General features: G+C 42.4%; 1 protein-coding gene across 4 annotated transcripts; it reads left to right on the top strand.

Moving 5' to 3' along the window:
- On the top strand, positions 1-20,358 carry LOC110498215 (uncharacterized). Of its 4 annotated transcripts, none has more exons than XM_021574847.3 (4): positions 1-521; positions 10,793-11,479; positions 13,941-14,130; positions 14,502-20,358. In XM_021574847.3, the coding sequence occupies exons 2-4, from the start codon at positions 11,066-11,068 to the stop codon at positions 17,189-17,191; spliced, it is 3,294 nt and encodes a 1,097-aa protein (XP_021430522.3). In that variant the 5' UTR covers positions 1-521; positions 10,793-11,065; the 3' UTR covers positions 17,192-20,358. The 4 variants fall into 4 exon arrangements, with proteins under 4 accessions (XP_021430522.3, XP_090067738.1, XP_021430520.3 ...); XM_090211612.1 differs by having other exon boundaries at positions 5-521; positions 10,798-11,479; XM_021574845.3 differs by having other exon boundaries at positions 5-521; positions 10,793-11,494.
- The last annotated feature ends 2,916 nt before the right edge of the window (positions 20,359-23,274 follow it).

Genomic DNA, 23,274 nt, shown 5'->3' with positions numbered 1-23,274 from the left:
ATATGTTTTTGTTGTTGAGTTCATTGCCACGGTTATAAATTGTACGCACAAGTCTCAAAGAACTCGAAGAAACTAGATAGTATTGTGGATGCAGCAGAAACGTTTTTGCGACTCAAGGATTGTACATCGAAAGACTTGCAAGGGGTACTGGCGCCGGAAGACCCGCCCATGTTCCCCTTGAGCATGCGTATGGATCAGACCAGTTTTATTGATTTATTTTGAACAGAAAAGCTGTTCGATTTATTAATTACATTTTTGTAGTTTTTTGGAAGTTCAGTTTTTGGGGGAATTCTGTTTCCGACCCGCATAGTATGTGGCGGGATGTACATTAAATTGTGTGATCGCCAATATACCAGGCACAGAAGAAGAGGTACTCTTTAATATCTTTCTAAAGAAGAAGAAGAAGCAGCTGCTACCGGAAATGAGTATTTGCTTGCGATCAGTTCAATTTGAGCATGGCAATGAGAGCATTTCCACGAGTTCGACTGATTTAAGATTCATACATGCTTAACGTTAATATGGTGAGTTATTCAACTAGCTATATACAGGTTTGTGCAAAAACTACTAGATATGTGTTTATTCGGTATGAATATGATGCACGCTAGCCAGTAGTTAGCTAACGTTAGCATGTCTTGTGAACAAAATGGGGGACGTGCTACTTACTATACATTGTTTATTTTTTTTGTGTAAATATGAACACGTTGTCTTAACAAAATAATGTAGCTTCAAATGACATAGGCCTATTGTTAAAATGATGCTGTAAAGGTATACACCCTAACATAATTCTCAACTCCATGATATGTGGCAGTGTCCTTCCTATACTTTACCTCCGAATATAAGTCGTCACACAGAATGGAGTTTTTTTTTTAAACGACGGGTTGCAGCACCCAAAGAAAATGACGCCTTATCGGAGGACGAACAAAGGTACATAGTATCGAGTTACCGACTCGATCCCAGTATGCAAAATAAAATAAAAAGGCCTCCCGCTTGCTATTTGTTGTCTCCTTCGCCCAAGGCTATACATTCCTTTTCCTTTAAGACGTGATTTGCGTCTGACGGGGAACCACCACCCAGAGAACCGCAATAAGGCCTAAGTAAACCATCTAGCCACGGGTTAAGTTTTTAACTTTGACAACATCGGGCGTCTGTGTATTGGTTTGACTCCCTGAAAATAACCCTACCACAAAGCCGGCTTCACCCAACAACCAAAACTTTCCAGTCCACAAAGGCATATGTATAATCTCCAGCTCTACCAGACCTAAAGTGAAATGTGACCCTCTATCAAATATTCTGAATCTAACGTTTCTGCACTATATTCCTGCTGTGTCGACAGTGCTGGATTTCATGGCAGTCCTCTGGAGCTTAGGTATATGGTGCGGTTCGGACAATAGTTGGATTGAGGTTTATTTTATAGGGAGACATATCACTTTACATCTGGTAAGTAGAGTACCTAGAGATTATACATAAGACTTTGTTGAAAATAAATGTTATTTTGGTGACGCAGGCTATATTGTGGTAGTTTATATTCCATCGCCAGCCACCAGAACGATGCACAACTCGGGGGGGGAGGGAGGAAGGGGGGGGGGGGTCCAACCAATACAGACTCCAGTTGTTTCCCAAAGCTAGGTTAATTTGAAACACGAGTAAGATATTTCTCTCCATATCGAACTCTGCCACCTTTCAGCTAACTGCTGCAAGCTTTTTTTGTTTGTTGTGAATTTGATTTATTTTCCCATTTTTCCCATAATTAAGATGACACAGTGATACACCAAATAATTTAGTTTTAAGTATTATGTATGCGATTTATTCATTATGCCCTTTTTAATAGCTTCCATTTTCGTTATTGATTTTTATATACTAGGCTATATTTGAGGCAATACCAACTGTTCCTTACAGGGTGTTGCTTTGTTGAAGAGATACCACTCCCTAAACGGCCTCACCCACTGGGAAGAAAACGGATCACTGTCATTAAAGCAGAACTGAACTCGAGAACCTACTTGTTGAAAACGGCATGTGTGACATCGATATTAGTCAGAAACATTTATTCCAGTGTAAAAAATTCACTTGAAAGTGCAAGTAGGTTAATTTTGGTCATGAAGTCAGTATCCTCCAAAAGTGATATTTGAGTACGAGAGGTCATCAGGACTTAGTTAAGGGTTGGGTTTTGATTTCAACAATGCCCACTAATATGGGATACACAGCTGCGGATTGCGTGATATCCAATCCTATCACAGAACAAAGACAGTTAGCCAGACAACAGGGCTCTACTCCCACTTTTTTCATATTTATTTATTACAAGGAGCACATGTGCACCTAAGTTGAAAAATGTAGGGCCACACAAAGACATTTAGGAGCACAATGGAAAATATTTCAGGTAATCAAGCTAGAATAATGCTAGACTCCTTACGTATATAAAAATTCGAGGTCGCACAGCAAAATATTTAGGCATGTATGCAATTAAAATGGTCACACTTTACACCCCTGGACAACACATTGTAAATTTTTTAACTTGAGAAATACTGCACCAAACATCTTAGCTAGATATAAAATTGTGACTAAAACATCCTTGAAAAAAAACCTCAGGAAATCTGTAATTAATTGACATTATCATATATCCTTTACAAACCGACTTTATGAAATGTTGCCTGTAAAAATAAAAATCAGGACGTTTTTTTAAGAACCCAATTCATAGTCCCATTGTTGCCGGCATAGGCCCTAAGCTTTTATTACCTCCCGTGCTCACGCTGGCAAGTTTAGAAGTGAGAGCAAACATGGGCCAATCCCAGGTGGACCTCTATTTAATAAATCCATTGAATATACACCATCCATAAAGAAATCCATGATATAATTCAGTCTCTGGTCTGGCTGTGCCATGAACATAAAAGCAATGGTTATTTGGTTCATTAAACAGAAGACTCACTTACCTGATTAGTCAACACACTTATTTTATAAGTGTCTAATAATATAACAGGATAAAATACATAATAGAGCTACTTTCTATTTATTATTAGGGGAAATAAACCCACAACAAAATGTATTTGCAAGGTAATGGTGAGCTTATAGAAAATGAGTTAAGTAATTCTCTCTGAGAATTGTAGAACTCCTGCATCTTGTCACAGGAAGATTTGGTCTGGTTGTTGTGGCAGTCCGTTAACCACAACGGACGTTACTGAAGTCCAGAGACTTCAACTCTTTTTTTTTTTCATGTCTCTGCGACAAAGGAACTCCGTCACAGCGACAATCTGACTTTCCACCGGAGTATAAGTTAAATGTTGTTTTGAGCAACACTTGAACATTGTAATTGTCTACAGCAGGGGATCATCAACTAGATTCAGCTGCTGGACAATTTGTTCTTGGGCTAGGGGGTGGGAATATAATTAGTGTAATTAATTAGTATAATATAATTAGTAAACTGCAAATTGATCACAAGGCAAAACAGATAATATTTGACTAAAATAATTTCAAACCTTGTTTACATTTGTGTATGATCGTGTTATGCGTCGGAGTACTTGAACAGATTTCCAAAATTTAAAGTCACGTGGAGCTAATATATTGGTGTTTTTAGTAGTTTGTTCAACAATAAACATAGAAATAATAATCTAATCATGGGAGGTGGGGAAATTTGTCCAGCAGTCTGCTAGTTGGGGAACCCTGGTCTACAGAGAACAGTCATGTAGTTAGACCAAGTATAAACTGGCCTTGTTGGCAGAATAGATTCAATGCATGATTAATATAATTCACCAATACATTTCTTGGTAGTCCAACAAATATTGCTGTTAGGTTTTAAATCACAGCTGGCCTGGAACATTGTTTGCTTCCTCCAGCCATTCGGGATGGACTGTTTCAATTGATTAAAGCATTGGCAGGCAAGCTGTCCTAGCTACGCTTCATTACGGGTGGTACAGAACAACACATGTCCCCAAAACATTCTTGAACAGACTGAGGTACATTTGGTGGGTGTGGTGGGATGTGGCTTGTAGCAGGCAGTGAAGTCTTTAAAGGACAGCGGCCATGCCGACAGCTACCCCCCCCCCCCCGCTTGTAGCAGGCAGTGAAGTCTTTAAAGGACAGCGGCCATGCCGACAGCTACCCCCCCCCCCCCCCCGCTTGTAGCAGGCAGTGAAGTCTTTAAAGGACAACGGCCATGCCGACAGCTACACCCCCTCCCCCCGGTTTTGAACTGGCTGTTGAAAACACCACCGTTTCTGTTCAGTTGAACGCTGCCGTACTTTGTTTCGTACTGAACACAGCTCATGCACCATACCTCCACAGACAGGAAGCAGACAAGCAGTTGAAGGGAGTGTGTGCAAGCCAACATTGGCATCCATGTTTTGATTTAGCATCTTAACAATTGGATGAAATTATTTCCTGGCCACCGGTAGGCGATGCCACAGACTACAAAGTGGGGAAAAGCGTTTCTGAACAGGTAGACAAACACGGGTGTCGAACGATGTCTATAGTAGGTGGGCTAATGTTGGGATCTCTGTCTAGCTGTATATCTGTCAACCTAGACGGGTCTCTCAACTGGTGATGCACTGATATGACATTTTTTGCCAATAGCCATTATTTTCCTTGCCCCCCCCCCCCCTCCCATAAAAGATACCGATATTTACAGTTTTAGCGGCCTTTAAGCATTCTAGTACAGTTCAATAGTAACACACACATGGACACAGCGGTCTAAGGCACTGCATGTCCGTGCAAGAGGCGTCACTACAGTCCCTGGTTCGAATCCAGGCTGTATCACATCCGGCTGTGATTGGGAGTCTGATAGGGTGGCGCACAATTGGCCCAGCGTCATCTGGGTTTGGCCAGGGGGAGGCCATCATTGTAAATACAAATTTGTTAAATAAAGGTTACAACCACACTGACCAAAAGTTATTTTGTTGACATTTACGTATGTCCCCATTACCAGTAGAACATAATCAAAACCAATTTCTTTGACTTATTTGCTGTGCTGTTTTGTTGTTCAGTCGTTTCATTCTCAACCAGGATTTCATCATGTCAAGCAGTGAAGTTTCAGCTCTCTGTCTGTCCATGGCCTCTCTCTTCATCGGTGCGCACTGTCACTGTGTCCATTTCCATCTTGTCCAGCTGTGTAGGTAACATTTCACGTAAACCCGGTTTCTTGTCTGCACTCGAAGTAGAGGTACTTGCATGGTGGCGACACAGTAAAGGGGCGGCAGGGTAGCCTAGTGGTTAGAGCGTTGGACTAGTAACCGAAAGGTTGCAAGTTCGAATCCCCGAGCTGACAAGGTACAAATCTGTCGCTCTGCCCCTGAACAGGTAGTTAACCCACTGTTCCTAGGCCGTCATTGAAAATAAGAATTTGTTCTTAACTGACTTGCCTAGTTAAATAAAGGTAAAATAAAAAATAAATAAGGGAGAATGTCACCGAATCGCTTGTTCTACGGTCTGTGTGGGCAGTTTTGTTGAGCAGGCGTTTCAATGCCGTGACCGAGGATATCACGTCTGCTGCAGACACAGTTTATGAGCTTATTTCTCAAGTCAGTTGTTCGAATGGCGTTAGGAGTGTGTTCATGTTTCCAAGTTTTAAATAGGTTCTCAAATGCCATTGAAATGGCATCAGCAGACAACCAGCATATTCATGAGCAATACGACTTTCCTCAGTACGAAATCCTCGACGACCCACTGTGCTGTCAGACTCCGAATGCTCATGGGGCTGATATTGCTCGTCCAAATGTCAGTCGTGAGGCTAATAGCAGTGACGCTATTACCGTGTAACTTCGGTAGGGCAACATCTGAAAAGTAGTGCACTTGGTATTAGGGTTGTGTTTTGTGGATCATTTCTGTGGGAATATATGGGATTTAAAGCAAATTAATATTAATACCATTTAAATGTAATGTATTTAGCTTTGGATATATTTACCATATCATATGGAGACTAACATAAACCTTTTACCTGATCATAAGTAGACATAATTGACAAATTATTAAATATAAATAAACTATTTAGTTACGCATTGAACTTTAATTAAACGAGTTGACTGTTCACATGATTTCACTGACCAACAAAAGAAAGGGAATATTGAATGATCCCCAATGATCTATCGCATCTCCCAAAAACATTTTCTTCTCGCTGGACCTCCTCAATGTCCACCTCTTGAACATCAGACTCTGAGGCCTCATTTTCACTGTCACTTTGTCGTGGACATTTTGTGTATTTACCAAATCATGAGAGCAAACCACTCACAAGTCAGTTATCACAAAGTCCATCTTTAATTATATGAGCTCCATCACAACCCTGTGACTCAGTGTCTATCAATGAATTCTCTGAGAGTCCTTACACATTGCAACTGAGATCCTTTATAGAAAAGACACACACAGCCAGACAGCATTGGCCATAAATTATCGTTCAGCTTTGTCTCCTAAACTATGTTATTTTCTCGCTCTCAGAACCATAAAACAAATCCTCATATCAACAGGCATATATCAAATCCACCCCTCCTTGACAAGATCACAGAGACACACTGACTGGTACACAGACATTGTGGAGCCAAGAGATACACGCTTGACCTCTCCCTTCTCTGCGGCCCAAGTAACTTAGTCCTGACAGAGAACAGATGACTGCAACCCGGCCACAGTATTATACAAAAATAAACATTCTGATGAGAATTAACTCACCAGCATATAATGAATATAAAACATCTTACCTTTGTTACCGACCAATTCTGATTATTCCCCAACAACTTACCAACCTTGTTGAAGATGGCTCGTTGTCAGGCTCAAAAAGCCTCAAATTTTCCCGACTGGCCACCCATTTTTCAACCTTTGTATTGGTCAGCATGCTTTGGTGTGTGTGTTCCCTAACAAGGACCAGTTGCGCTCTGAGGCGGCTGATGTTGGTGGGATTTGTAGGATGATTGAGGCAACAGGGGAAAGAGCCTCAGATCCACAAAGTCGCTTCCGCCAAGTGGCTGATGAGATATGTTGGCACGACTTCCGTATTGCATCTCCATCCCAAAGCCTTTCCTTGGAAGTGTACTGCCAAGAACCTTGCCCTCATCGAGGCCAAGGTGGCGAGACACGGTAGTGAGGACACCATAGGCCTTGTTGATCTCTGCACCAGACAGGATGCTCTTGCCAGCATACTTGGGGTCCAACATGTACGCTGCGGTGTGTATGGGCTTCAGGCAGAAGTCTTCATGCTTTTTGATGTATTTCAGAACTGCAGTTTCCTCTGCCTGGAGAAACAGTGAAGTGGGCAGGGCAGTACGGATTTCTTCTCTTACATCTGCAAGCAGAGTCTGAACATCAGACAGGATGGCATTGTCTTCCTCAATCTGTGAAATGGCTACTGCTATAGGTTTCTGGCTGCTTACCACTCTCCCAAAATACATAATCCAGGAGGATCCTCTTGATGGGGCTGTCCATATCGGCAGACTGTGATATGGCCATTTCTTGGAGAGACTCCTTCCCCTCCAGGAGACTGTCAAACATGATATCAACACCACCCCAATGGGTGGTGTTGGGCAGCTTCAATGTGGTGCTCTTATTCTTCTCACTTTGCTTGGTGAGGTAGACTGCTTCTATAACTTGATGACCCTTCACATACCTAACCATTTCCTTGCCTCTCTTGTAGAGGGTATCCATTGTTTTCAGTGCCATGATGTCCTTGAGGAGCAGATTCAATCCATGAGCAGCACAGCCAATGGGTGTGATGTGAGGGTAGGACTCCTCCACTTTAGACCAAGCAGCCTTCATGTTTGCAGCATTGTCTGTCACCAGTGCGAATACCTTCTGTGGTCCAAGGTCATTGACTGCCTTCAGCTTATCTGCAATGTAGAGACCTGTGTCTGTTGTCCCTTGTCTGTGCTCTTGTAGAATACTGGTTGAGGGGTAGAGATGATGTAGTTAATTATTCCTTGCCCACAAACATTCAACCACCCATCAGAGATGATTGCAATACAGTCTGCTTTCTCTATGATTTGCTTGACCTTCACTTGAACTCTGTTCAATTCTGCATCCAGCAAATGAGTAGATAAAGCATGTCTGGTTGGCGGGGTGTATGCTGGGCGAAGAACAGTCAGAAATCTCTTTCAACACACATTGCCTGTGAGCATCAGAGGTGAACCAGTTGCATGCACAGCTCGAGCAAGACATTCATCAGCATTTCTCTGACTACGTTCCTCCATTGAGTCAAAAAACCTTATGATTCCAGGAGGACCATGAGCTGTTGCTATCGATAAGGTGTCTGATTAATCATTTTCACCTTGAATAGAAGTAGAGGGACAGAGGTTGCTTGTCGTGAGCGGAACTTTATGCACTTTGCAACAAATATGCAGAATCTGTCATTCTTCACATATGATTTGGCACAGTATTTGCAAATGTACACAGCATTTCCTTCTACATTAGCTGCAGTGAAATGTCTCCACACATCAGATAGTGCCCGTGGCATTTTTCTTTAAAGATGAGAAGAAAGTATAGAATTCCATGTACAGAAATAGTTAAGCAGTTAGATTAAACAACTCCTTTTGTAAGAAATGTTTTAAAATTAAACATGTATGGAAACAGGTGAATTAACACTCAGTTAGCAGGCTCAAGCAAGCTAAAAGCCACATGGTAGCAAAAACTAACTTGCTGAAATTGTTAACAAGTTAGAAATGATTTAAACACACTGCTGTAGGCTACTATTTACTAGTTAACAAAACATAGTCATATAAAATATTTTTAATCCCACCCAATATTGTAATCAAAATTTGCCAGAAAGCATGTAGTGTGGGCTCTATAGCATCTCATTAGTGTGCAAGATCTTGAATCAGCTGTACTGTACTCGATGGAAGAATGCAGAGGGTTGCAATTCCATTGAATTGGGGATAGTTTAACCAATATATGCCACAAGACCTAGAATTGCCTTGTGTATCCCACAAAAAAGGTTCACCGTTATAAGCAAACTTTTTTTTATGAATTTAACTTCTCTCTGGCGCAGCTTCTCTCGACAACGTCAGGTGAAATTGCGGAGCTCAAAATACAGAAATAGTCCAAATAAAACATTCATAAAAATACAAGTGTTCTACATCGGCTTAAAGATTAACTTCTTGTTAATCCAGCCGCTTTGTCAGAGTTCAGAAAAGGTTTTACGGCGATAGCATACCATGCGATTATCTGAGGACAGCGCCCCCGCTTACAAAAGCATGCAAACATTTTCCAACCAAGTAGAGGAGTCACGGAAGTCAGAAATGGGGATAAAATGAATCACCTACCTTTGAAGACCATCTGGTTGCAGTCACAAGAGTCCCAGCTACACAATAAATGTTTGTTTTGTTCGATAAAGTCCCTCTTTATATCCCAAAAACTCAGTTTTGTTTGGCACGTTTTGTTCAGTTATCCACTGGCTCAAAGGCGGTCAAAACATCCTAATAGTACCGGTAAAGTTCGTCGAAACATGTCAAACGATGTTTATAATTCATCCTCAGGTTGTCAATTGTCGAATCATATTTCAACCGGACAATGGCGTGTTCAATAGAATGGAAAAAGGATGAAGGGCATGCACACAGTCACGTGCGCAAATCAGCACTGCATGATTCTACAGTCCCTTGACAGAAAACAAGCCTGAAACCATGTCTAAAGACTGACATCTAGTGGAAGTGGCCATAGGAACTGCAATCAGGGTCCTAACCCATTAGATACTCAATAGGCATTCAATTGAAATCCACCCACGTCAAAAAAAAATCCCACTTCTTGGATGGATTTTCCTCAGGTTTTTGCCTGCCATATCAGTTCTGTTATACTTAGACATTATTTTAACTGTTTTGGAATCTTTAGTGTTTTCTATCCAAATCTCGAATTATATGCATATCCTAGCTTCTGGGCCTGAGTAACAAACAGGCAGTTTACTTTGGGTATGCTTGTCATCCAGATGTCAAAATACTGCCCCCAAGCTCAAAGAAGTTAAGAAAATTCCATGGCTTAACTACCCATGAAAAATTTCCGGATTTTTTTTGTGTGTACTGGTGCTCGACCAGTCGGTGAAAGCCAACATCACCCACGACCGAGAACGGTTGATTGTCAAGGGCAATGAGTTCTATCTCGGCGTTTTAATGGATTTCGCCTTTGAGTTGTCTCGCTGAAATGTTCTTAATCTTTCAAATGACTGCTTGACTTGTTGACTGCTCGATCCACACAGCAGACATTGTGGGCTAGGTTAGGAATGCTGTGTTGCCCGTGTAGCGCAAAATTTTACATGGCGTCATGTATGACGTGATATAGGTATGCACGTCAGCTTTGACATCTGTTTGCACATGTTAAACTAGACATCGGGCCGATACCAATGTTGGCATTTGCAGATATTGTCCGATTTCTGATATGTTCACCGATATATCGTGCATCCCTACTATCAACCTAGATTATGGTGAAAATGAGATGGCTTTATGAAGTGATTTCTATCTCTGGCGGGTTGATTTGCATTTGAAAGCCCCGCCAGTATGAGCAAGTCTGCTGTCGCACCGCCAGAATCACTTTGGAGGGGCGCCTGCCTGCTGAGATTTCTGGGTATGGTGAAAAATGAGATGCATTTCATTTCCCCATTGTAAAGTCTGACTGGTGGCCCACATTAGATGGAATGCACATTAGAATGTACCCTTTCAACCCAAAATTGAATACGTCGAGGGATAGCAGAATTAAAAAAATAACATTGTTGGAGACTTACCTCATGCTAACATGTTGCTAATCAGTATAATAATAGTGAATGTTTGAGTGTACTGACTACCTTTTTTTTATAAACTCAGTTGGCTTACATTGAGTTTTCTTTGTGTGTGTGTGTTCTAATTTTAAGGACAGCAGGACATACTCATCTTGCTCCTCATCCTGATGCTGGAAACAGCACTTTGACTGATCTTCATGTGAGCACAGGCGCAGAAGAAAAGCTAGAGCAGACAAGTTTTTGTATCTCTGGCGAGTTGATTTGCATCTAAAAGCACCAGAATCACTTTGGCGGGCCGCCTGCCTGCTGAGTGCTAATCGGGGATTGTGAGAAATGTTGAAGAGTAACCAGCTGGCAAGTCATCATTTACCAAACTGACTATTGCCTTGTTTACCACGTGAGAAAATGAGTCCAGAGAGGGCAACATTGTTGGATGACATAGCACTGAGTTTATGGACTTTAACCGAGGATAATTTACGTTATCTATGCGAGCGGTGTGGAATATGTGGCCGAGATGGGTCTGAAGTCAAAGGAGAGAGTAGACGCTCACTGCGTCGTAAAATACTGGAGGAATATTGTGAGAGTGCTGATTTAACAGAATCCGAGGAACAAGGAATGTCTCGGTTACTACAACTGAAAGAAGACATCACCGGAATAGAGGAAGAGGCTAGCGTTGTCCCCACGGGTCCCAGCCAATCAGCGACAGCGGGCAGCTCACAAGCATGTTGCCATGGAGAACAGAATGAAGTGGGAGGGGGTTGGTTTCCCAGCAGGAAGCTGGAGGCAGAGCCAGTTCCACACTGGCTCATTATACCACAGGTGAGAGTGAGGGGGGTGAGTATTCCGTTTATAAAGACTTGAACATGAACGGCCCGATCTGAATCAGGAAGGTTAACTGGGCCTCCGCAGCGTAGGTCCTAGCACATCAGGTTGAAAAATGGACTGTTAAAGGGAACTGGAACATAGAACCAGTGTCTCTGTTTTACCATATAAGTCAACTTGTTCACTCACACTTTCACACACTAACAAACAGGGTGAGGAAAAACGGTGACAACCGACTGCTACCTTGCTGCTAACCTGCTTAACAACCGACTGCTACCTTTCTGCTAACCTGCTTAACAACCGACCGCTACCTCGCTGCTTAACAACCGACCGCTACCTCGCTGCTTAACAACCGTCTGCTACCTTGCTGCTTAACAACCGTCTGCTACCTTGCTGCTTAACAACCGTCTGCTACCTCGCTGCTTAACAACCGACCGCTACCTCGCTGCTTAACAACCGACCGCTACCTCGCTGCTTAACAACCGACCGCTACCTCGCTGCTTAACAACCGACCGCTACCTCGCTGCTTAACACCCGACCGCTACCTCGCTGCTTAACAACCGACCGCTACCTCGCTGCTTAACAACGACCGCTACCTCGCTGCTTAACAACCGACCGCTACCTCGCTGCTTAACAACCGACCGCTACCTCGCTGCTTAACAACCGACCGCTACCTCGCTGCTTAACAACCGACCGCTACCTCGCTGCTTAACAACCGACCGCTACCTCGCTGCTTAACAACCGACCGCTACCTCGCTGCTTAACAACCGACCGCTACCTCGCTGCTTAACAACCGACCGCTACCTCGCTGCTTAACAACCGACCGCTACCTCGCTGCTTAACAACCGTCCGCTACCTCGCTGCTTAACAACCGTCCGCTACCTCGCTGCTTAACAACCGTCCGCTACCTCGCTGCTTAACAACCGTCCGCTACCTCGCTGCTTAACAACCGTCCGCTACCTCGCTGCTTAACAACCGTCCGCTACCTCGCTGCTTAACAACCGTCCGCTACCTCGCTGCTTAACAACCGTCCGCTACCTCGCTGCTTAACAACCGTCCGCTACCTCGCTGCTTAACAACCGTCCGCTACCTCGCTGCTTAACAACCGTCCGCTACCTCGCTGCTTAACAACCGTCCGCTACCTCGCTGCTTAACAACCGTCCGCTACCTCGCTGCTTAACAACCGTCCGCTACCTCGCTGCTTAACAACCGTCCGCTACCTCGCTGCTTAACAACCGTCCGCTACCTCGCTGCTTAACAACCGTCCGCTACCTCGCTGCTTAACAACCGACCGCTACCTCGCTGCTTAACAACCGACTGCTACCTTGCTGCTTAACCTCTCTAGGGTATGTGGGACGTCCCACCTGGTCAACATCCAGTGAGGTACTCATTATAAATATTCAGAAAAGACACAACTGTTTTACAGAGGTTTAAAGATTAACTTCTTGTGAATCCAACCACGGTATGCGAAAGCTTACCATACAACTATTTGAGAACATAGCCCAGCAGACAAGTCATTGCAAACAGTAACCAGCCAAGTAGAAGAGTTACACAAGCCAGAAATAGAAAGTTAATCACTTTGATGCTCTTCATATGTTTGCACTCAGAAGACATTCATTTATTCAATAAATATTCCTTTTGTTCGATAAAGTCTCTCTTTATATCCGAAAACCTCCGTTTTGTTTGCGTTTTCTTCAGTAATCCACAGGCTCAAACGCAGTCACAACACAGACAAAAAAAATCCAAATTGTATCCGTAAAGTTCATAGAAACATGTCAAACGATGTTTATATTCAATCCTCAGGTTGTTTTTTTTGCCTAAATAATCTATAATATTTCAACCGGACAATAACGTTGTCAATATAAAAGGTAAACAAAAGCGCACTCTCGGTCGCGTGCATGAACAAGCTCTGTGACACGGCAGGGTCCACTCATTCAGACTGCTCTTACTCCCTCATTTTTCAGAATACAAGCCTGAAACAATTTCTAAAGATTGACATCTAGTGGAAGGCATAGGAACTGCAATTTCAGTCCTAAGTCAATGGATACTGTAATGGCATTGAATAGAACTACAACAGAAATCCCGAATTGATTTTTCTCAGGTTTTCGCCTGCCAAATCAGTTCTGTTATACTCAGACATTTTAACAGTAATGGAAACTTTAGTGGTTTCTATCCAAATCTACTAATTATATGCATATCCTTTCTTCTGGGCCTGAGTAGAAGGCAGTTGAATTTGGGCGTGCTTTTCATCCAAAATTCCAAATGCTGCCCCCTACCCTAGAGAAGTTAACCAACTGCTACCTTGCTGCTTAACAACCAACTGCTACCTTGCTGCTAACCTGCTTAAAATTTGAGTTCTCCTTCAGTGTGTGTGTGTGTGTGTGTGTGTGTGTGTGTGAGTGAGGTGGTTGTTTTTTAGAACAGTGAAGATTAACCCAACTCGCCTCTTTCTTTCAAGTCTGAGACCAAATGTACAGAGTCATTGGGTCCTGGTTGTGACGGTGGGCAGCAGGCTCCAGAGATGGCGTCTTGGCAGTCTCTAAAGAGGTTAACGGTGCTGCTGGAGGACTGCAGGTTTATGCCGGGCCAGAGAGTCAACATCAAAGTAGAAGAGGAGGAGGAGATGATTTCTGTCTTTGCTGATGATGGTATGAACAGAACAGAGTGCATTGAAAGTGTTTAGGGCATGTTTTCATTTTTTTAAATAAATGATGTATTTGACCCTGAATCCTTGGGTGTCTTGTCCAAGCGCTGGAAGGCAACTACAGAGGAGTTGGGAAAACACATGCTCTACAACATATCCTATCCTAAAGTTATTGATTCCTAGATATAGGAGAACTGTCTGTGGGGTCCCCAAAATACTTAATATAAGTAGTATTTATGCTGTTTTATTCTGTTTAATGACTCTTTTATTTTTTACTTTTTACATCTACTGCTAAAATGCCAACTGTGTTCAATTGATATGGTCTAACTTGTTTCAGCAGCTGACGTTTTTTTTCTTCTGTTGTCATTCGTACAGGAAAGAGCTCAAGACCCCAAAAAGAGTCCTCAAAACCCCCCAAAAAGAGATCTCACAGTTCTCAACGTGAGAAGAGCTCCACAAAACAATCGAGTCTTAAACGGCACCTGCACTCTGGAGAGACGCCTCCCCACTGTTCGGGTAGCGAAGAAAGTGTCTCTACTGTGACCTTGTCAAAGAGACCCAAGACAGTCCATCCTAAAGAGAAGTGTCAGAACTGCTCTGACTGCGGGATAAGTTTCTCTTCGACAGGATGTATCAGGAAACGCATGCCGTTGTTCCAGTCAGGAGAGAAACCCTTACACTGCCTGGAGTGTAGTAAGAAGTACACTAGATCAGATCAGTTGAAAGATCATATGGTTATATGCTCTGGTGTGAGACCTTACCAATGCCCTGACTGTGAAAAACAATGTCAGGAAGTATCACATGCTGTAGTAAAAAGTTCTGATCCTAATCACGTGTTAGTACATTCTGGAGAGAAATTGTATCAATACCCTTACCGTGAGAAGACTTGCACAGCATCGGACCATACTCAACAGCTGTACACACACACTGGAGAGACGCCTTACCGTTGTGCCGATTGTAATTCATATTTCGTCAATGCGTTACAATTTAAGAGACATAAGCAAGAGCACACTGGAGAGAAGCCTCACCTCTGCTCCAAATGTGATCTTTGTTTCTTTATCGAAGAGGATTTAAAAGCACATGAGACGATTCACACAGAGAAGCTTCACCCCTGTTCTGACTGTGGGCAAACATTTTCTACAGCGCGGTATTTAACTAAACACAAGCGGATACATTTAGGGATTAAGCCTTTCCGTTGCACGCAATGTGACAAAGGGTACACCAATTCAGATCAGCTAAAAGTTCATACGATGACGCATACTGGGGAGCGACCGTACCAATGTGGTCAATGTAAGAGGAGCTTTAAAACCAAGCCCCATCTTAAATACCACCTGTTAATTCATGAGGTAGGGATGTTTCACCACTGCCCCGACTGTGATCAAAGGTTCTCCGCTGAGGAAACTTTAAAGGAACACATGCAGTTACACATGGGAGAGAAACCTTTCCACTGTCTGCAATGTGAGAAGAGATACAGTACTTCAGATGGATTGACAGAACATACGATGACTCATACTGATTCTGATGGGTCACCAAGTACCAGAAATGTAGGAGAACAATGTCAGGAAATGCATGCCGCCGAAAAAAGTTTAAATATTAATCCACGCCTGCAGGAACATTCTGTAGAGAACCCTCACCCTCATATGTGTCCTCACTGTGAGAAGGGTTTCTCAAAACAATCGTATCTTAAAGAACACTTGCTTTTACATGCTTGCGAGATAACTTCTCGTACACTGGTAAGGTATCCGACTTCCAGACGATTAAAAGATCATCAGGCAAACTCGCATATAGAAAGGCCTTGTATTTGTTCTGACTGTGGAAAGAGCTTTGCTCAACTACGCAGTCTTACTAGGCACCGGCAAATACACACTGGGGAAAAGCCTCACCAGTGCCCCATCTGTGAGAAGAGTTTCTACAGGAAATCTAATCTTCAACAACACTTGGCAGTACATGCTGGCAAGAAACCTTACCAGTGCTCTCATTGTGAGAAGAGTTTTTCAAGACAATTACAACTTAAGATACATATGTACTCGCACACTGGCGAGCAAACTTACCATTGTGCCGATTGTAATTCATATTTCCTTTATGCGTTACAATTCAAGAGACATATGCAAGAGCACACTGGAGAGAAGCCTCACCTCTGCTCTGACTGTGGTCTAACCTTCCTTATCGAAGAGGACTTAAAAGCACATGAAAGGATTCACAGAGGAGAGAAGCCTCATCACTGCTCTGACTGTGGGCGAAATTTCTCCTCGGCGGGATGCTTAAATCAACACAAGCTCTTACATCTGGGACACAAATCTTTCCATTGTGAGCAATGTGATAAGAAGTTCTCAAGATCAATTCAGTTGAAAGTTCATATGTCAAGACATACTGGAGAGAAACCATATCAATGTTCTGAATGTGATAAAAGTTATTGTCTTTCCAACCTCTTACAAAAACATCAGAGTATAACGCACAGGGGAGAAAAACCTTACCTTTGCTCTGACTGTGGAAAGTGTTTTGGTTACCGACACCAACTCATAGTCCACCAGCGAATGCACACTGGGGAAAAGCCTTTTGTCTGCTCTGAGTGTGGAAAACAGTATTCCAATACATGTGGCTTGAAGATACATCAGCGAACACATACTGGAGAGAAACCGTACCAGTGTCCCGACTGTGATCAATGTTTCATCCGGGTAGATTCCCTTAAACACCATCAATCATCAACGCATACAGGGAAGTGGCCTTTCAACTGCATTATTTGTGGAAAAGGTTTTTCGTCGAGCTGTGAGCTAAAAGGCCACATGCGCAGTCATAGTGGCGATAAGCCTTATCAATGCCCTGTCTGTGAGAAGCGTTTCACGCTCGCGGGAACCTGTCGAAAGCACCAGAAAACTCACACCGTGAGAGAGAAACCTCACGCCTGTTCTGAATGCGGAAAGAGTTTTGTAAATGTACAAAGACTAAAGGTACACAAGAGAGTACATACTGGTGAGAAGCCATACCACTGCTCCGACTGTGGGAAGAACTTCACTCAATTGACAAGCTTAAATAGGCACAAGGTCAAACAACACAAAAGTATATAGAAAAAAAGCAGACTGAGTGGCGCAGTGGTCTAAGGTACTGCAGTGCTAGCTGTGCCACTAGATATTCTGGGTTCGAGTCCTGCCTCTGTCGCGACCGGGAGACCCGTTGGCCAAGCGTCGTCCGGGTTAGGGGAGTGTTTAGCCGGCAGGGATATCCTTGTACCATCGTGCCCTAGCGACTCCTGTGGCGGGCCTGGCGCAGTGCATGCTGACACGGTCGCCTGGTGTACGGTGTTTCCTCCGACACATTGGTGCGGCTGACTTCTGTGTAACTTCTGGGTAATGTGGGCGTTGTGTCAAGAAGCAGTGCGGCTCTCGACCTTCGCCTCTCCTGAGTCTGTACGGGAGTTGCAGCGATGAGACAAGACTGTAACTAATAATTGGATACAACAAAAAGGGGTAACAAAAAATTGGGGGGAAACTGAACATGGCCAAGGAAAGCATCACTGCTGCTACCATCCAGTTCCTTCAAAGTCCCGCTCCTTGACTTTTTACACATTTTGTGTTATAGCCTGAAATTTTAAAAAATGTATTAAATTGAGACTTTTTCACACTGGCTCAGTGGAATTATGCTTTGGTAAAAATTTTACATTCATTAAACTTGAAAAGCTGAAATGTCTTGAGTCAATCATATTCAACCCCCTTTTTGTTATGGCAAGTCTAAATAAGTTCAGGAGGGAAAAATGTGCTAAAGTTTCCATGGACTCACTTTGTGTGCAATAATAATAGTGTTTAACCTGTTTTTGGAATGACTGCCTCGTCTCTCTCTACCCCACACATACAATTATCTCTAAGGTCCCTTTGTCGAGCAGTGAATTTCAAACACAAATTCAACTTCGAAGACTAGGGAGGTTGATCTATTGATGGATGGGAAAAAAAGCAGGCATTTTGAGTATTCCTTTGAGCATGGTGAAGTATCAGTACACCCAGTCACTATGAAGTGGTAGGTGTCCTTCCTAGCTCAGTTGCCAGAGAGGAAGAGAACCGCTCTGGGACTTCACCGTGAGGCCAACGATGACTTTAAAACAGTTACAGAGTTTAGTGGCTGTAATAGCAGAAAACTGAGGATGGATCAACATTGTAGTTACTCCACAATATTAACCTAAATGACAGTAAAAAGGAAGGAATACTGTACAGAATAAAAAAATATTCCGAAACATGCATCCTGTTTGCAACAATGCACTCTAGAAATACTTCCAAAAATGTGGCAAAGCAATTAACATTCTGTCATGTTTTTCAATGCGACACATTACTGAGTACCACTCTCCAAGCATAGTGGTGGCTGTATCATGTTATGGGTATGCTTGTAATTGTTAAGGACGGGAGTTTTTCAGGATAAAAAAATAAATATACGGAATGGAGCTAAGCAAAACCCTTTATGACAACCTGGTTCAGTCTGCTTTCCAACAGACACTGGGAGATGAATTCACCTTTCAGCAGGACAAAAACCTAAAACACAAGGTCAAATATACACTGGGGTTGCTTACCAAGAAGTCGGTGAAAATTCCTGAGTGGCCGAGTTCGTTTTGACTTAAATCTGACAAGATCTGAAAAATGGTTGTCATGCAATGCTCAACAACCAATTTTGACAAGAGCTTGAAGAGTGTTGAGGCAAATGTTGAACAATCCAGGGGTGGACTTACACAGAACGACTCACAGTTGTAATTGCTGCCAAAGGTACTAATACAAAGTATTGACTCGGGGGTGTGAAATATTTTACGTAATTTTTAATATTTTTGTATATCATTTTTCAGTAAATTTGCTTGCATTTCCAACGCCATGTTTTCACCTTCACATTTGTGGGGAAAATATATTCAATCCATTTTAAAAAATGTAGTCTTTCACAAAATGTGGAATAAGTCATGGGGTATGAATACTTTCTGAAGGTACTCGATATGGACTTGTTTACAAGTACCTTTGGTACTCCCTAACCTCCTATGTTGTTTTGTATGCTATTGCTCCCATGGTTGACGAGGCTGTGTCTGAACTACAGTAAACTTTATTGACTTGAAATTTAGTATTGAATGTAGGTCAAACAAAGTATACTGTATGTTCTTCTATAGAGTGCATGCAAATAATTGATTTAAATCATATGTACTTTGGATGGTGCCCATATTGATTGTGTCTCTGCTTACAAATATTGGGGGATCTGGATAAGTGAAAATCTGTCTTTCAATATAAAGCATATTGACGAGTTAAGCTGAGAATATATTTTTTAATAAGTAGGTCATGCCTTTCACTAAATAGTTAGAAATCGTTCAGTCGACGTTCCTACCGGTCCTAGACTATGGCAACATCCTCTAAAACCCTTAGATGCAGTTCATCTTAGCACATTGCTTTATTACGGGCGACAGGTTTAATACTCATCACTGCGTTCTCTACCAGAAAGTTGGTTGGTCCTCTTTGATGTCATGTAGGTTGATACATTGCTATGTTTTAATTTGTAAAGTCCCATTTTTTTTTACAGAAAAGTCCCACTGTGCCAAACACAATTACTAATTTCTTAAGACCTACAGAGTTACTAAACCCAGTCTCGGGGATGGTTAACTCTGGGCATTCGTTTGGTCTCTACAGCTTTCTGATTTCTATCAATTTTTTTTATTTTATTTCTTTTGCACGGTATTTGTGGATCAATCTTCAAGATGTTAGAAAATGTGATGTTTTGAAGCCTCTGGAAATGCATAACGCTGTTTTGTTGAGGACCTTTTTATTCCTGAGGAATGTTTCTGTTATGACCATGTTTTTCTTTCTGTTCGCGTTGTTTTGTATTTTCTGTAGTTCAGGGCTCCTCTGTAAAATACACATTTGGTCTCAGTATGACTTACCTGATTTAAAAATAAATGTGTAGTTAATTAAGGTGAGTTATTCATCACAGTGGAGACGCTGTAGCCTGCATTAAAAAAAATGAGAATATGTAATGATTTAAACTACACGATGTAACAACGATTAGCTCCACGACGTAATGATAAGTTACAGGACTCATTTCACCTACAAGCTCGACTGTATTCAGTCTAACCCCTTCAGAACGCAGACTTGAACTTTTTGGGGGGTTTTTCTTCAACTGATAACAACGATGATTTGACTAAGCTAAGGCTAAGCTAAATTATTTCCCACCTGTCCTACTGCCACACTAATGAATGCCAATAAAAGGTAGAGCTTAAATGTAACAAGGTTGTTTTTAGTAGAATTATTTGCCTCATTGTTCTATTTTCATTTTTTTTTTTTTTTTTATAGATTAGATTTTATAGATTTATTTTATCATTTTGAAGGACTGAAATCTGTTTTGACCCATTTGGAACTTGATTTAATTGTACGTGTTCTGTAGCCTGGCTCCCAGTCTGCTGTCATGCCACTCGCTGTCATATGCCAAACATGCTAGCAGAAACAGACTGGCACCCAGGCTTCATGTTCTGCACTTTTTATTTTTTAAATGTGTATTTTAAGCCGGCCCTATGTGATTTCTTTATTTTTTTTAAACAATTCAGCTACAGATGTGGAATCACTGCATTTTAAAATCTAAATATACACTACTGTTAAAAAGTTGAGTCATAAATGTCCTTGTTTTTGAAAGAAAGAGAATTCAGAGTTCAGTTAATAACATAAAATTGATCAGAAATGGTGTAGACATTGTTGTAAATTACTATTGTAGCTGAAAAGGGCTGATTTTTAATGGAATATCTACATAGGCGTACAGAGGCCCATTATCAGCACTCCTGTGTTCCAATGGCACGTTGTGTTAGCCATTTTAAATGATAAACTTGGATTAGCTAATTGATCATTAGAAAACCCTTTTGCAATTATGTTAGCACAGCTGAAACCTGTTCTGATTTAAAGAAGCAATAAAACTGGCCTTCTTTTAGACTAGTTGAGTATCTGGAGCACCAGCATTTGTGGGTTCGATTACAGGCTCAAAATGACCAGAAACAAAGAACTTTCTTCTGAAACTCGTCAGTCTATTCTTGTTCTGAGAAATGAAGGCCATTCGATGCGAGAAATTGCCAAGAAACTGAAGATCTTGTACAACACTGTGTATTACTCCCTTCACAGAACAGCTCAAACGGTCTCTAACCAGAATAGAAAGAGTGGGAGGCCCTGGTGCACAACTGAGCAAGAGGACAAGTACATTAGTGTCTAGTTTGAGAAACAGACACCTCACAATTTCTCAACTGGCAGCCTCATTAAATAGTATCTGCAAAACACCAGTCTCAACGTCAACAGTGAAGAGGCGACTCCGGGATGCTGGCCTTCTAGGCAGAGTTCCTCTGGCCAGTGTCTGCGTTCTTTTGCCCATCCTAATCTTTTTGTGTTATTGGCTAGTCTGAGATATGGCTTTTTCTTTGCAACTCTGCCTGGAAGGCCAGCATCCCGGAGGAAGTGAATGACTCAGGCTGATTGTTACACAACTACTTCCTCTAGAGACGTGGATTCTGATCAAAGCTACATTTTGTAGTTTGTCGTTACCGTATATATTTGGTGCAAGTTGTCATCTCATCTGAGAAGCTTCCCTTGTTGCAGGATGAAGAACCACGCATCCAAACAAGTTGTCATCTCATCCAACAGGCTTCCTTTGTTTCAGGATGAACAACCACCCATCTCATACCAGAACTACTAGTCTCTGTAAGAGTAGCAGGTAGCCTAGCGGTTAGAGCGTTGGGCCCAGGAGCTAAAAGTCACTGGTTCGAATTCCTGAGCCGACAAGGTGAAAAATGTGCCCTTGTCCTAAATGTGCTCTATGGGTGCTGTACTACTATAACTGACCCTGTAAAACAACACATCTTCACTTTATCTTTCCAGTGTATGTGACAAAACCTTTTTTTCTGGCTGCTAGATGGCACTGTTGGCCCATCCACACAACACATTTATCTCAGAAGATTCTGCCTTCCTTGGTCTGTTGAATGTGCTCCAGGGTGGAGGTTGCCCTTAAAGTTAGGGTGAGGCACTGGTAAGCTAACCCCGTTTCAATCATGGTGGTTATAAACTGGTAAGCTAACCCTGTTTCAATCATGGTGGTTATAAACTGGTCAGCTCACCTTGTTTCAAACATGTTGGGGGTTATAAACTGGTCAGTAACCCTGTTTCAATCATTGGGGTTATAAACTGGTCAGTAACCCTGTTTCAATCATGGGGGTTATAAACTGGTCAGTAACCCTGTTTCAATCATGGGGTTATAAACTGGTCAGCTCACCCTGTTTCAAATATGTTGGGGTTAAAAACTGGTCAGTAACCCTGTTTCAAATATGTTGGGGTTATAAACTGGTCAGCTAACCCTGTTTCAAACATGGTGGTTATAAACTGGTCAGCTCAAGGTCATTAAGTTAATTTGCATAATTAAAATTTGTGTTTTGTAATGGTCAGTTTGTTTATATTGGTCTGTCTTATTGATGCGAGGTCCAGGGATTACCTGTGTGTGTGTGTTCTTAGTGACGTGATGAGCTCTAATCCACCTTAAACCCAGGGCCCAAAGAGGTTATCCATCAGTGTAATGTCAGTCCTCTCCTTCCTTCCTGTGGAGTGTAGCCTGTGTGTAATGTCAGTCCTCTCCTTCCTTCCTGTGGAGTGTAGCCTGTGTGTAATGTCAGTCCTCTCCTTCCTTCCTGTGGAGTGTAGCCTGTGTGTAATGTCAGTCCTCTCCTTCCTTCCTGTGGAGTGTAGCCTGAGTGTGTAATGTCAGTCCTCTCCTTCCTTCATGTGGAGTGTGTAATGTCAGTCCTCTCCTTCCTTCCTGTGGAGTGTAGCCTGAGTGTGTAATGCCAGTCCTCTCCTTCCTTCATGTGGAGTGTAGCCTGAGTGTGTAATGCCAGTCCTTTCCTTCCTTCATGTGGAGTGTAGCCTGAGTGTGTAATGTCAGTCCTCTCCTTCCTTCATGTGGAGTGTGTAATGTCAGTCCTCTCCTTCCTTCCTGTGGAGTGTGTAATGTCAGTCCTCTCCTTTCTTCCTGTGGAGTGTAGCCTGTGTGTAATGTCAGTCCTCTCCTTCCTTCCTGTGGAGTGTAGCCTGAGTGTGTAATGTCAGTCCTCTCCTTCCTTCCTGTGGAGTGTAGCCTGTGTGTAATGTCAGTCCTCTCCTTCCTTCCTGTGGAGTGT

This window comes from Oncorhynchus mykiss, chromosome 19, assembly GCF_057628025.1.
Source record: "Oncorhynchus mykiss isolate SJ-2025 chromosome 19, ASM5762802v1, whole genome shotgun sequence".
Taxonomy (NCBI): Eukaryota; Metazoa; Chordata; class Actinopteri; order Salmoniformes; family Salmonidae; genus Oncorhynchus; species Oncorhynchus mykiss.
The sequence above is the reverse complement of the archived record's forward strand: the minus strand, read 5'-3'. Positions and strand labels throughout refer to the sequence as shown.